This window comes from Zootoca vivipara, chromosome 5 (genome assembly GCF_963506605.1).
Source record: "Zootoca vivipara chromosome 5, rZooViv1.1, whole genome shotgun sequence".
NCBI classification, from domain to species: domain Eukaryota; kingdom Metazoa; phylum Chordata; class Lepidosauria; order Squamata; family Lacertidae; genus Zootoca; species Zootoca vivipara.
The window spans coordinates 89,347,562-89,362,790 of NC_083280.1; the positions used below are offsets into that span (position 1 = coordinate 89,347,562).

The 15,229-nt window shown below is 39.9% G+C and overlaps 1 protein-coding gene across 3 annotated transcripts in view; it reads left to right on the forward strand.

Annotated features, from left to right (window-relative positions):
* Positions 1-14,297, forward strand: part of LETM1 (leucine zipper and EF-hand containing transmembrane protein 1) — a 32,652-nt gene extending 18,355 nt beyond the window's left edge. Inside the window, exons 10-14 of one of the 3 annotated variants that reach the window (XM_035138376.2) lie at positions 621-773; positions 3,600-3,734; positions 4,896-5,086; positions 6,605-6,761; positions 7,270-14,297. In XM_035138376.2, coding sequence (XP_034994267.1) covers positions 621-773; positions 3,600-3,734; positions 4,896-5,086; positions 6,605-6,761; positions 7,270-7,419 — 786 coding nt within the window. In that variant the 3' untranslated portion in view covers positions 7,420-14,297. The remainder of the gene's footprint in view (positions 1-620; positions 774-3,599; positions 3,735-4,895; positions 5,087-6,604; positions 6,762-7,269) is intronic. The other 2 variants (XM_035138379.2, XM_060275132.1) reach the window with 2 other exon arrangements.
* The last annotated feature ends 932 nt before the right edge of the window (positions 14,298-15,229 follow it).

Below are 15,229 nucleotides of genomic sequence, written 5' to 3' on the forward strand. Positions count from 1 at the left end.
ACAGGATAGTTTTAAGCATTTCTTATGCCGAACTCCCAACTTGTTTTTTAATTTTAAAAAATGGTTCACTATAAGGGCTCTGATTTTTAGTACCACAACTGTGCATAAACCTGTGACTTTCTATAATCCTCTGTGAAGGAGGAAAATGTATGGTTTCTACCCCCCCCTCCAAAAAAAGATTGAAAGTTTAGTGTAACAGGAGCTGCTGCCTGTATAGTCTTTTCCTACATATTGCCTTTCCAATAATGGTCATTATATTGCACATACAGAAGCAACATGGCCCCAATCAAAAGCTACTGGCAGGATTCTTTCCCCTCTCTCTCAGCAAAAATTATATCATTGGGAGGGACATCAACCTGTACCATTACCCAGTGGATCAAGAACTCCTCCTCTTTCCTACCCTTTCAGCTACACTGCAAATGCAGACATGAAGGTGAAATGAAATTAGTCCCACTCACTAGCCAGAGACAACAACTGATTTAATTCCTTCTCTCTCCCAGTAAGAACATGTGTTGGAACTGTCAAATGCCATGCATAGAGCTTCAGAGGTGGAACTTGGGGTCGTGATCAAAATGTGTTTTTAAATTCCGGGTTTTATATGATGTTACTTTGTGTTTTAGAAGGAGGTGGATGCAATAGATATTGATACTTCAGCTGTGCATATAAAGGAAAGCAAGATAGCTGTGGATACCGAACAAGAACTGGCAAAGGTGGACCTGACCCTGCATTCAGAGACTTTGAAAGATACAGCACCAGTATTGGAGGGCATCAAGGTGAATAGTGGGGCAAGGCTGAGAGCGGATATACTGCAACACACCACAACACTTTTTTCCACGTTGGGCTGTTGCAAGATTAACTCTCATCCAAGAAAATCAATAGATTTTGTGGAAGAGCTGCTGTTGGGTTTTTTTTTAATTACAGGTGTTTTTCATTTGCAGAACACTGTAAGTAGCTGAAATTTGGGGACATAGTTAGTTACTGTGCAGGTGACAATAAATCAGGACTATGTTTTGGGTCTCCTGTGTAAATTATGCTATGAACAGTGACTCTGGGGTGGTGGTTAATTCTGTCTAAATTAGCTAATGAATCCAGTTATGAAAGATGCAGATTCACGCTAAGTGTATGCCTGTATATACCAATATTCAGTTATGATTGCTTCTGTTCAGAGCTCCATGTATGTTTCATGGTGCCCAAGATCTCTTGCATTTTTGGGTTGCTTTGAGAGATCATTTTGGTGGAGGTTGCAGAGCTGCATTGCACTTGAAACAAGTTTAAACTTCTCCAAATTGTCCATTAAGAAAAATTATAGGTGCAGGCTGTCTACTGTCTCTGTTAGGGATGGAGAACCTTCATGTGTTCCTGGATTATTATCTCCCATCATTTCTGCCCATTGGAGTCCAACAAGGCCCACACATTCTAAGCTATAGATTTTGCGAAGCCTCTTTGCTCAAGAACTGGTTAAAATAATTAAAATAAGGCTGGTTAGGCTACTTCCAAACCTAAGTGGTTAGGAGACTCTATTCCTTCTACTGGTCTTAATATTCCCCAGTGAAGAGTATATTGACTTGAAAGAGATCTTCATCTGGTATTTTCATTTAGATTCTTCAGCACTCATTTTAAAAAAAACCCAAAATTGTGGTTTTATGGGTTAATCCTGCCAGCTTGTCTCTGTTTCAACAACAGCAAGAATTCACACTTCCTTGAAATGTACTATCTGGGTTAGTAGACATGGAAGATTTGACATGGAGTTTTCTGTATCATATTCTCAACTAGATTGATTAGCTTTATCTAATATTTATAAATTAATCACAGTGCATAATATATATTTGCTCTTGTTGTGTAGTAATCTTGTATAGTATAGTTTAGCATTTTGTATAGCGTACTTCATGGGTAGCCAACTTGAACTCCAGAGGCTGTGGTAGATTGTGGTTCTTCTGAAGGTCATGTGAACCTAGCTATGGCATAAAAACTGACCCTATCAACTAGTTTGCAATTAACTTGTGGTACATTTTCCAAAAAGGGTTGGCCACCACTGGTGTACTCCATAGCTTATAATTTAGTAATTGCGTGCCTCTTGTGTAGAAGTAGTCATAAGAACATGGATGTCTACTTATTAGTTCTTGTTGTTTTCACGCTGCAAAGTTTGAAGCATGGCTGTGGTGGCTATGTGTTAAGGTTAGGAATGCTTTTTTATTTCTGGAACGTTGAAAACACCTACTAGAAGTAGTAAAATGGCTTATGAGCAATATCAGCAAATTATCATTTCTGTTAAATTCTAAACTCTGATGTGCCCAATAGTTGTCTTAGACACAAGTCTGTGGTTCTCAAAGTTGGGCCTCCAGATGATGCCAGACTACAACTCCCATCACCCCTCCTGTGATGTCACTTGGCCTGGAAACTTGTAATAAGCATGTGAGAATTCTAGGATCCCCCCCCCAAAAAAACCCCTCTTATTTTAGGCTTTAGTATTTTGACGAAATTTCTTACTGGAAAACTTAATGTGCCTCTTTCCCCACAAGCACTTTTCTTTACTTTTTCTAGCAAATTTCCATCTTCTCCTCTTTCTCAGCCCCTCAGAAGCAGGCTTAGTTATGCTAGGCAATGCGGAGAAAAATAGGTACTGACAAGAAAAATCTTGTAGAAGATTGTTTCATGGAGTCAGAAACTATATACAGATCTTCAGATTTCCCCTATTGCCCAGAGAGGACTTGGCCAGTGATTGTGCATTCTCTGGTTTTCATCTCGACCAGTAGCAATTTGAAACCCTCTGGGAGTGTAAAGGAAACTTGTATGTTGGACTTTATGCATGAGCCACATATGAAACTGTTACCCAAGGAAACCTGCAGGGTATCTCCAGAAGACTTTATTATGATGGCTTCCATCTTCCTTAACTTACAGCTACATCATACGTTACATGAACAACTTTTGCAGTCCAGATAAGCAGAGAGCAGGTACACTGTTGAAAGGGCAAGTGGTTCATGCAGGTGATAGATTCAACTTATGTCACACATATGAAACAATATCTAGACATACAAGGGGAAAATAGCTTCTTTGTCCCCATTTCATACCTTTCTGAATCCTGTTCAGCATGGAGATAAACCATGCTGGCTTGTAAAGTGGGTGTTGTCTGATAGACATGGAAAAATTATGTCATGGTGGTACTTTTTCAACAGAGCCTGCCCCCTGAGCACATCATTTCTCTCTATTTTGGTTGGACATCTCACAGCTTGCACTGTGTCTGTTGCATTTGTGATGGGTAGAAGTTTGGGAGTCTGGGTTGATTTTTCACTCAGCCTGTATATACTGCATTAAGCAATCCTATTAATTAGGGGTCTAGTTATTTTAAGATCATTTAACAGCTCTAATATAGGACAGGTAATTATAATCCTATGCTATTAGTATCATTGTTTATCTATACACATCTTGATGATCAGAAAGTTCTGGATTAACCATGGAATTAAACTTAATTTTTTTTTTAATTAACAAGGTAAAATAAAGATGTTGAAAACGTAAGAGTAGTTCCAACCGTTTTCTGGAAGGGACACTCTTTTTATAACAATTGTTTCATTTCTCTCTCCCCCTCCCCCAATTTATTTTAGGGTGAAGAAATAACCAAAGAAGAGATTGACTTGTTAAGTGATGCTTGTAGTAAACTGAAGGAACAAAAGAAACCGCTAACAAAGGAAAAGGAGGCGCTTGAGGAGCTCAGAGATGATGTGCAGGAATATAGTGAGGTATGAATTTTGAGAGTGTCCTAGGCAGTGTCATAACAGGGCTGCCGTGGTGGGTATGGCCACTCAGTAAACCCCTCTCTCACAGAAAGCAAATTAGTGAAGCTGAAAGACAAATAACTTTTCCAAGCACCTGAGTACAAGCCAGAAGTGAGGTTTGAACCCCCATAGATTTTTGAAGCCACATAATGGGAAGATTGCCACAAATCGACCTCTTTAAGGCCACACCAGACCCCCTTCCTTGAATCCACCAGCTGCTGTGATAGTGAAAAGGGTACCCATGGTGGTGGCCAGCTGCTTCTAGTTGCTCCATGTCAGGCATCACCAAACTGCGGCCCTCCAGATGTTTTGGCCTACAACTCCCATGATCCCTAGCTAACAGGACCAATGGTCAGGGATGATGGGAATTGTAGTCCAAAACATCTGGAGGGCCGAAGTTTGGGGATGCCTGCTCCATGTCAACAAAGCCCTTACTTCTGAGTAAACATACTGTTAACATGTCGCAGGACGAGCCTTGTCAGGTGAGTAATTGCTCATCCTTGTCTTATTTGCATTCCTTAGCAAGGTGTGGGGTGGGTACTGACATGGCTTCAAAGGAAGACTTGGGAACTTAAAAGTTAACTCCTAAACGCTGCATTTCTAGAGGAAGGTGTACTCTCTCCACCCATTGCCTGTGCCCAATAGCAACAGATTCTCCCCACATTTCGATTCTACCGTAGCAGTGGTTTCAAGGAAAACCACATCTCCCTCCCAGTGCTGCTACTGAAACCCAGAGGTTCAAAGAGCAGTGCAGGCCTTTGCTGCATGTTGAGTTCACAACAGATAGGGCTCCAAAGCATATCACCTGGTGTGATTGACAAGTGAGGTGAGCTTGCCAGGGTTGGGGAAGTGAAGATCTGGCCTACCAGCCAGGAAAAAAAAACGTTTCTCACTCCTGCTATAGGGGTTGCTTAAGTGGAGAACTAGCCATTCAACAAGATACTTTTAAAAGTAGCCCCGAGGAATAGGAATACTGCATTTAAAAAATATTCCTAACTCACTTTTGTCTTACCATAACCTTGATCTTTTTCGGTTGTCTTTTGGATGTACATGCAGCATCCAATGCAGCAGATACCTCTGATTTTTGCTAAATTTTGTGAACCATGTTTTTTGTTTGCTCCTCAGGATTTGCAAGAGATCAAGGAGTTGTCTAAGGAGGGAGAAAAAGAAATAGTTGAAGAGTCTAAAGCAAGCAAGAGATTGACTAAAAGAGTGCACCAAATGATTGGACAGATTGACAAAATTATCACAGAGTTGGAGACAGAACAGAAAGTGGTGGATGGACAGCTGGACAGTACTGCTAGCCCTCCCATTGGGTAAGTGTCAGGTGATACAAATAGGGGATTCTTCTTGTGAATATTCCTTTGCAGAAGGAAGTGCCGCTCAAACTTTTTTAATTTAAACGCTTGAGTATCAGCTCCAAAATATTTACAGTAGTTGCAAGCTTCCCCCCAATCACAAATATGGATAATTTATTCTAATCATAACATAAACAAACCAAACAAACAAACATAAATAAATAAATAAATAAATAAATAAATAAATAAATAGTGAATGAGACCAAGTACATGCTTATTACAAAACATATACAAAATCATATTATATCAAATTTTATTTCCACTTTAATTTATTGATCTGATTCTTCCACTTAAAGCATTGACTCCTATGATTTTGTCTAATCTTTTAAAGCCATCCGAGTTGAATCTGTCCACGTTCAGTTCCATTGGATGAGCCCAGGTCATGTGAGAAGGACTCCAGTATCACGAGAGAGAGAGAAAAACAAATTCCATCCACTCTTCCATGCATAATTTTCCACACTTCTGTAATGTTGCCTCTTCCTGACCTTTTCTCTAAACTAAAAATCCCCAAATGTTTTGAGCTGCTTTATCCCCTTAATAATTTTGGTTGCCTTTGGAACCTTGTCCAGCTCCACAACATGAATTGCCCACAGTATTCAAAGAGCGGTTGCCCCATAGATTTGTATAACGGCATGATGATGTCATCAAAATATCAGCCCATATTTTCTACCTGCTTTAACTAGATTTGCCCTTTCTGGGAGAAATCTGATGGGTGTTTTTTTTGTTTTGGTTTTTAAAACCCTTGCCAATGACCTAGTTGCAATAAGTCAACACCTGTTTACAGTATTAAGCCCTTGCCTGGAATCAACTCATGTTGAAATATTAGGAAGCATTAGTTTTGGTCCTGGATCCCTGTAATTCATATACTAATAACTCCCAGTAAATAAGTAAAAGTAATTTATGATGCTTTTCTTGAGCTAAATTTTAATAATCCCAATCAAAATTACTACAGCCTTTAAGGACAAATGTAAGGGATGATATGCCATCAAACAAGTAATTTTAAAAATATGCTACTTCTAAATAATTCAAGTAGAAAATAATGAAATGTAAATTATCACTGGTTCTCAAGCATCTCAGAAATCACTGGGGTTCCTTGAAGTTTAACAAGACTTCTCTTAAGACTGGTCCTTAGCAGGACTTAGACCTTAACATTTCTTGAAATATAGTAGTGGGCAAGCTGTCTTCTCCTCCAAAGGGGATTTGAGGGTCTGTTCTTGTTCAGTATATGTTTCTGAAGTCCTGAAGCAGAATACTTATTAAGGTTATAAGAAAAAGAGGAAGGCTGTACTGCCTTTTTCTGAAAAAGCAGGTTACCTCATAGGTTCTGTAGTAGCATGTCTTGGTTTATTTCAGTTTTTTAAATCAAGTAATTGTGCCGTCCCTGGTTTTCAGTATAGAATATGACTAGTGTCATATAGTTTGTTTGGTTTTTTTTTTTTTTGAAAACCCCTTGTAGTAACTACTTGCTGTATACAGGTTGTGTTTCCCATTTAGGGAGAATATCATCAGTATCAATGAGCTTATCAATGTGATGAAACAGATTCAGAAGATACCAGAAAGCAAACTAAACAGGCTTGCCCAAGCACTAGATGAAAATAAAGATGGGAAAATTGACATAGATAATGTTTCCAAGGTGAGTCTGCTGAAGAATGTAACTTGTTTTGTTTAATGTTTGTTATTTGTGTTGTTTAAACAAATTTAAGACTTAGAAGAAGGAAAACCTCCCTTAAATTAACTGACCTTAGAATGAAAACAGTTTGGCTTAAGTTTTGGCAGTATGATGCATTCTATGGTTTGGTTAAATTGTAAAGATGTGATATGGATTAAGAGCTTGAAAACAAAAGGCTAATTGATGTTGAATAATATACAAGTTTATAAAATCAAAGCAGTATCAAAACAATTCTCAGTCTTCTCTTCTCCTGGCTAAACGTACCCAGCCCCCTTGATATTAACTGTATACACACTGTCCCTTCGGATTCAACACACTATTTTGAAATTGGGTTGTGGTTGACATTACAAATCATTTTTGGCATATATGCTTCAGTTATTTTCCTCCTTAAATGTAGAGTTTCATAAAAATTGTGAATAAAGCACAATGTAACTTTTGCATTTAACATACCGGTATGTTTACATTTGCATAGGTGGTAGAACTCATCGACAAAGAAGATATTGATATTTCTACTAACCAAGTAGCAGAGATCATGTCACTGTTGCAGAAAGAGGAAAAACTAGAAGAAAAAGAGAAAATTAAAGAAAAGACTGAGAAGGAAGCTCTAGAAGTCAAGAATTAGTGAATTAGCCTTCAGTTTGATTCCAAGGCTGAATGAAGTGGAACATCTTATGTTACCTTGTCCAGCACCTCCTATCTGTGAGATGATTAACATTATTGATCTATAGGTTATCAGGAAATAATAAGAAGTTGGGTAGGCAGAATGAAACTTTTCCCAGATTCAACATGGGCAATTTATCATTCCAGGAAGATGAGAGCAGTCTTGGTCTTTAAATAATGTATTCTTCCTTGTGGAATTTTGTGCACTCTTTGGTATTCTGTAGTGATTCAGTACATTTTATTGTCTCCAGATCATGATACAAATTAGGAATTTCCTTGCATTGTGCAGGGAACTGACTTTTTTTGTTAAATAATATTACGTATACTTGGCATGTAGTTATTCTTCTGTACTTGACAAAGAGGTGAAATTCTGTGCAGCAAAATTAGCAGTATATAAACCATCCAAAAGCATCTTAAATTCCCATTATTATTTTTAAATGACGCTTCAAAAGGGCTTATGTAGCAAACACATTAGTTCTGAAAGTGCTGTCGTGTTGTCCTAGCGCAGACAGTTACACTTTTAGAACTTTAGAACTTTTTATCATGCTCAGATGCTTTCCAAAAAAACCAAAACCCACCCCACACTTTGCCAGCTTCTCAACACTAAATAATGTACATGGAGAAAATTAAATATAAGGGGGATTGCAGCAATATCCCACTCAGTTCCTTGCTCTGCTTTAATTTTTCCCATACTTCTACTACGTTCTCTCTGGTCTCCCTCCCGTTGCAATTTGTAAAAGAATTCCTATCTGACTTCTGTTATTTTTAAAAGCCACAGGGCAACCAGCAATCTCAGCAGTTGCAATTTCTCCAGATCCCTACACACCCTCTTCCCTGTGGATCTGAAGGCTACATAAGGGATACATAGGTAGAGAGAGGGGAGGGCCCTGAAAGCTTTTATGCCTTGACTGAAGGCACTCACCCAAGCTACCCCTCACTTCCTTAGATGTGCCTTTAACCCTAGGAATTAAAAGACTTCTTGACAAAGCAAACTGCATTTTTAAAAAATTAAAACGAGGAAACAAGACTTCAAATATTTAATTTTTTTGAAAATGCAGCTCTGTATGTGTGTCTTATTTATGTGTAAAGGAAGTGTCCATTATTGGGTGATTATTTTTGTTCATTGGAAATTGTGAAGGCGCATCTCTGTGCGTGGAACATCAGCACAGATCTGAAATGACTGACCCAGTTAATTAGGAACATGGTTTCACTGCATACTTCAGGCTTAGTAAATGTCTGCTTAGTTTGTTTTTTCATTTGACCTTTTTTCTTATCACCCCAAGTCATTTGGTAGTAGCAGTTAATTGAGCTGGATATGAACACTGTTTTGGTAACTCAAGCTTTAAAATATTCACAATGGCTCTTCTTTGTTTTCCAATGAGGCTAAGGATGCTCTGAAGCCAATTTCCCAGGAAGCAATTCATTCTGGAATCAATGACATTTAATTTGAGTAGCTGGCTTTTTGAGATGTAGCGCAAAGGGCTGTCTAAAGGATGCCTTTCTGGAGGATGCCATTGGCTATCACCCTGTCGTTCCAGAACTTGAGAACTTGAGAAATAAGTTGCATGAAAAAACTTGAGAAATAAGTTGCATGAAAAAAATGTTCAGTTCAGGAATTTTTTTCTGTTTAGATGTCAAGATATTCAATAATTTCAGTTCATCATATGACAACCCACCTATGTCCAAATTTATCGCCAACTTCTTGTTTCTATCTGTGTCCTTTCAATTCCCATTGATTACAGTTGACTTTATATAGGTACCAAAGATCTTCTGCAAGTGCTTACCTTCACTTTTGGCAACTTCTCTTATTACAATTCCTTTAAATTTAAATTGCAGGTAGTTTTCTGCCAGAACTGCTGAAGTAATACTTTGTTGCAGTAAAATCTCATTTTTTGTTAATGTCAAGCACATTTCAGTGTGGAAAAAAAAGCATGTGGCAAAATTTGGATTTGAAATTATATACTTCTGTAAAACGTTAACATTCTCACATTCTGCATGGTGGACGGTGATATTTACTGAATTGCTTTTAGTGTCAATGTTCTTGGGGCAAATTGGCAAAAGGGATCAAAAGTGTGTGGTATACATGTGCAATTTGGATTAAAAGATGAATCATGCAGTGGGTAGCATAGTAGGTGGCTGAATATTTATTAATACGATTGCACTTTATGATCCATGAATTTGTTGTGCCAGCAAATTTGTTAATTGGGCACTTGTATATTTGTATCTCTGCATTCTTGCAGAAGATGTTGAATAGATTCTCACGTAAAATCGAATGTCAGGCTGTAGATTTATAATTTAGAATGTGAGTGAGATGTTAGCAAGTAGCCGCACAAAAATTATTGTCTCCATGCATAATATCAGTAACTTCAGATTGGGAAGGTCTCCATGGTGGACTCCCATATCTTGTTTAGTAAAAGACAACAACAATACCCAGTAGTAACAGTTTGGCTCTTCTGGTCTTGATTTTGAATGAGTTTCCGTCAGACAAGCTAATCTGGCCTTGATTCGGCTCGAATGCGAACTTAATTTGTTTACACTCGTCTCTGTTCTGAGAGAAGACGCTGTTGTACTCCTTGTGATACCACCACTTGAAGGCCCTCCCCACTCTACCCAAAACCAGGCAACAATGGAAACAAAATGCAGTTGGTAGGATCCACTTGAGGCATCATTTAGAGTTGATGTGGCCGCAAGAACAGCCTGGATACAAGCAGTTATGGGAGGGAGGACCCATATCACTCTTGAATTGTTAGTGCCAAACATCTACTGGGAGTCTTGGACTGAGTCACAATCCTCTCTCTTGCAATTATGGGGAAGGGAGTGGCTGCATCTGGAAGGGATTGCAGCTGAGGCTGTGCATTGCGAGGTCCACCCGAAGCTCAGAGGGTGTCCAGACTCCCCTTAGGAAAGATGTGAGTGTTTCCCCACTGGGACATTTACTTCCAGGTCCCCTACTTTTAAGGTTCTGTGCCATCTGTAATGCCCAGTGATTTCCTCTCTTTAAACGGGACTGGGGGGAAATGAGCCGGCTTTAAAGCATTGTGTACTAGTGGTGGACTGCTGTGCTAAATTTCTGAGAATTCTTAAAAGTTGCAAGTTTTATTTAGAATTGTACTTTTGAACAACGGGAGGATGGACGGACGGACTTTGAGATATTCCTGGGGTGTTATTTGCCAGTTGTTCCACTATATTTAGACTTAGGATACCAGAAAGGGCATTTGTAGTGCAAGGTATTTTTGTACCTGTGATTTGATATAGTAGTGTTTGTTTCTTATGAGGTCTGAAAGGTAAAATGCACAAGCTATTTATAAAAATAAAAAAAAAATGCAAACCCCTTTCTCATGGAAAATTGTAACCCAGGATTCTAATTCAGAGCTGATAAGTGGGAACTTTCAAGTTTCTGTATGAGATTGCTGTGCATTGCACAGCATCTATGGGTTGCATCCAATTCTGTTTTACTCAGAATAGACCCACTGAAATGAATTTACTTAAATTAGTCCTATCGGTTTCAGTGGGTTTTCTCTGAGCGTGACTAATGTTGGGTACAATCCCATGTCTGGAATATTCATGTGAACATTTTTAGGTTCCAAATATATTTTTCTACAGAAATGAATTTGCCGTGTGATGCTCTTGGATACATTCATACGTAGTGATTGGTCCCGGTTGTTTGTATTGCACAAAATGTTTGAGGGGAGAGACAAGTCTCAGGTTCACAAAATTGATGAGATTCGTTCCCTCTGATGGCCTTGATTAATCATCATGTTAAAGGTAAAGGTAAAGGGACCCCTAACCATTAGGTCCAGTCGTGACCGACTCTGGGGTTGCGCGCTCATCTCGCATTATTGGCCGAGGGAGCCGGCGTATAGCTTCCAGGTCATGTGGCCAGCATGACAAAGCCGCTTCTGGCAAACCAGAGCAGCACATGGAAACGCCGTTTACCTTCCCGCTGTAGCGGTTCCTATTTATCTACTTGCATTTTGACGTGCTTTCGAACTGCTAGGTTGGCAGGAGCTGGGACCAAGCAACGGGAGCTCACCCCGTCACAGGGATTCGAACCGCCAACCTTCTGATCAGCAAGCCCTAGGCTCAGTGGTTTAACCACAGCGCCACCTGGGTCCCTACAATCATCATGTTAGGAGTTGGCAAATAATTATCTTCTTCCCCCTCTCCCACTCAAATTAATTTAGTGATTAGATGGAGTAGCTTATTTTTCTTGAAACAAAAATTAAAAATTCCTTCCAGTAGCACCTTGGAGACCAACTAAGTTTGTCATAAGTGTGAGCTTTCGTGTGCATGCACACTTCTTGAATAGTCAGGAGTGTTTCCCCCCTGTGGTACACATTGTGGTATGAAACGCCTAAGCTGACTCATGAGTGTTATAGCAAAGGATGAGACAAGGCCAGAGGTGGTCAACTGGCAATACTTGGACAAGATTAAGCCCCCAGAGCCAATTTGTCTGGTACCTAGCAGCCCTTCCCTCCATTTTAATCGAGGGGTGTAAATATTTTGTTCACAGTTTGCCCTCTAAGGAATAAAAAGTTTATTCAAAGTGGTGTAGGGTGGGAGAGGGAGAGTAGATCACATTTTAATGCTGCTTTCCTTGCATGTCACATAGTTCGTGCCATTTAAAAAAAATTGTAAACTGCCCTGGGAATGCTTATTAAAGGCAGTTTATGCTGCTTCATTATAATTGTATATAATACAAATTCACAAAGCTACCTTATACCAGGTCAGACCATTGGTTCATCTATGTTAGTATTGCCTACATCGGAGGTAGCCAGTGTAGTGCCCTCCCTTTGTTTTGGTCTCCATGTTGGCTACCCCAGATCTCCTCTTGTCTTAAATCCTGGAGAACAACTGTCCTATGCTGAAAAATGCGCTTCACACATATGACTGCTATGCTTTTTATCTTCTTAAAGCCAGAGTTGTTTGCTAAAATAAGTCATATTTGAGGGAATACTATAACACCCTTTCTTCATGGAAGGTGGTTCTGTGAGCCGATCCCTATTTTACATTCACCTAGCTTTCCTGCCAAGTCACACGAATGTGTGCCTGTTCCTCTGATGTGCTTGAAAGCAACAGCCGGGAAAGGATCGGACTTGCATTTTCAAATATTATAAAGGTATGTGCACTTAATTTTGCACACACCTCACCCTTTTAAGATTTGATGTGAAGTGTACACATTTGAGAACTTGTAATCTGGTACAGATACCCAAATGTAGAACGTGAATTGACCCAAAGCAAAATACCAGTGATCAGTTGTAGTCCTATGGTGATCAACATTTCTGCCCTTAGGGAACACTTTCCCAAACTGATTTGGCAGTCAAGAACTGGCTTGGTCTGTCCTTGGGTTCGTGCACTTTCATCTCTCTCTCTTTTCCTGTTGGCTGCTGCTGTAGTCTTCCTTGCATGTACCATCTGCCCCTAGGACACACCTCAAATGCAAAGACCAATAGCGGTGGGGAAGCCTTTTAGGGACGCTTCTCCACCATCGTTGATCTTTATATTGAGGGACCTGTGACAAGTTTCAGGAAAGTCCTAGAGTTCCCTGGGTCATGGTTTGAAAACGCTATGAGATGGGACTGAACGAAGGAACAGATGCCACAGAAACAGCCTATGTTTTCTCTTTCCCCTTCTGCTTTTGAAATTTCAGGGTTGGGAGTAAGAGGAGAGAAACATCTTGCCACTTGATTCAGTGAACATGCACACACACAATTTGGCTTAAAGGGCCTTGAGGAGCTTATTTCTCCCAGTTTTTCTAAATTGTTTACTGTTAAACTGAGAACGAGGGTCACAGAGCAAACCGCCAGTCTTGCATTTCATATCAGGATGGCTTAGGCCAGGCATCCCCAAACTTCGGCCCTCCAGATGTTTTGGACTACAATTCCCATCATGCCTGACCACTGGTCCTGTTAGCTAGGGATCATGGGAGTTGTAGGCCAAACCATCTGGAGGGCCGCACTTTGGGGATGCTTGGCTTAGGCAATGCCTATGTAGGTGCTGGCTTGTACATCATCTTTGAGGGACCGTTTGATGGATGACCCAGTTTGGGGTTGTAAGGTTCCAACTCTTATTCCTTCCGTTATATCTTGATGTATGTCTTGGGACTGCATAATATATATTTTCTTAAAACCATAGCTATTGACAAGGGATGCAAGCTTCAGCTGCTGAAACAAGAGGTCCTTATGTGGTTAAAAATGAAATACAGGCCTTGCTTTGGGAAGTATACTGCACTCCATTGTGTGTGATACTGACACAGACACACACAACTTGCAAAAATCCCCAAAAGACTTGATTTTGATGCATGCAAATCCATAAGTAGAAGCCTGGGAAAGCATAGTTTTCTCTAAATAGTAGATGCTCATGTCCTGTTAAGAGTATTCTGGAAAGCAAAGCAGCGTGGCAAAACAGGCTGGCAGGCAGGCACTACTAGAGGTGGGAAGGCCTGGGAAAAAAACCCAGGAAAATTGGAGAAAAGCCCAGGTTCCCCCCCATTTTTTTCCAACGGCTTTGGGAAACCTGGTCTGTCCCCCTCCCATTTTTGTTTCCCCCCCCCAGCCCTTCCCATTTCTAGGCACCATACTAGCATACAAAGATTTAATTAATACATTAATCATGACAATTGCCCTGTTGCTTTTTCTAAAATGTAGATCTGCTGTCTCTGGAAAAGAGACTTGTGCCACCATGATGCAAGATACATGTGTAATTAAATCTAAATGTGCAATGCTAGTGATGTTTTTGTGCTTCGATGTGTATAAAAGAACTTTTCTACCTTTATACGGTTAAATTATTACACACAGCCCAGACCTTATTAAATAAAAGTATACTTATTCCACCTTTAAATGTTGGATTATTTATTAACAACAACAACAACAAAAATCTGTCAATACTTGTCGATCACTGCAAACAGAATACATTGCTTGCTTCTTAATGTGCAGCAAAATAAAACTGGTTAAAGTTTTTGATGTACGCATTCTGCTTTTTTAAAAAAAATTAATGTTAATTTTATTTCATGCCATCTTCCCTAAATGATCTGGAGTTAAGGGTTGGCAATTTTGCTGATGACATGGAATGCTTCAAGGTGGTAAAAATGAAAGATTGTGAGGAGCTGAAAAAGGAATTCCAAAAACTAGATGAATGAGCATCCAAATGGCAAATATAGTGGTGCCTTGGTTTACGAACATAATCCGTTCTGGAGGTCCGTTCTTAAACCGAAACCGTTCTTAAACCGAGGCGCGCTTTCCCTAATGAGGCCTCCAGCCACCGGTGCCCTTCCACCGTTCGGATTCCATTCTTAGACCGAGCTAAAGTTCTCAAACCAACACACTATTTCCAGTTTTGCGGAGTTTGTAAGCCAAATCATTCTTAAACCGGACTGTTCTTAAACCGAGGGACCACTGTATGGTTCTTTGTAACCAAGTGTAAAGTACTGCATATGTTGAGAGTAGGGAATACAGTTGTATCTTGGATCCCAAACGCCTTGCGAGTTGAACGTTTTGGCTCCCAAACACCGCAAACCCAGAAGTGAGTGTTCCGGTTTGCAAACGTTCTTTGGAACCCGAACATCCGACACAACTTCTGCGGCTTCCAATTGGCTGCAGGAGCTTCCACTAGCCAATTGGAAGCCACGCCTTGATTTACAAACATTTTGGAAGTCGAACGGACTTCTGGAACGGATTCCGTTTGACTTCCAAGGTACGAATGTAACTTCATATGTTTGCATATAGGCTCTAAACTTGGAATGACTGACCAAGAAATTGGGGGGCGGGGCGGGT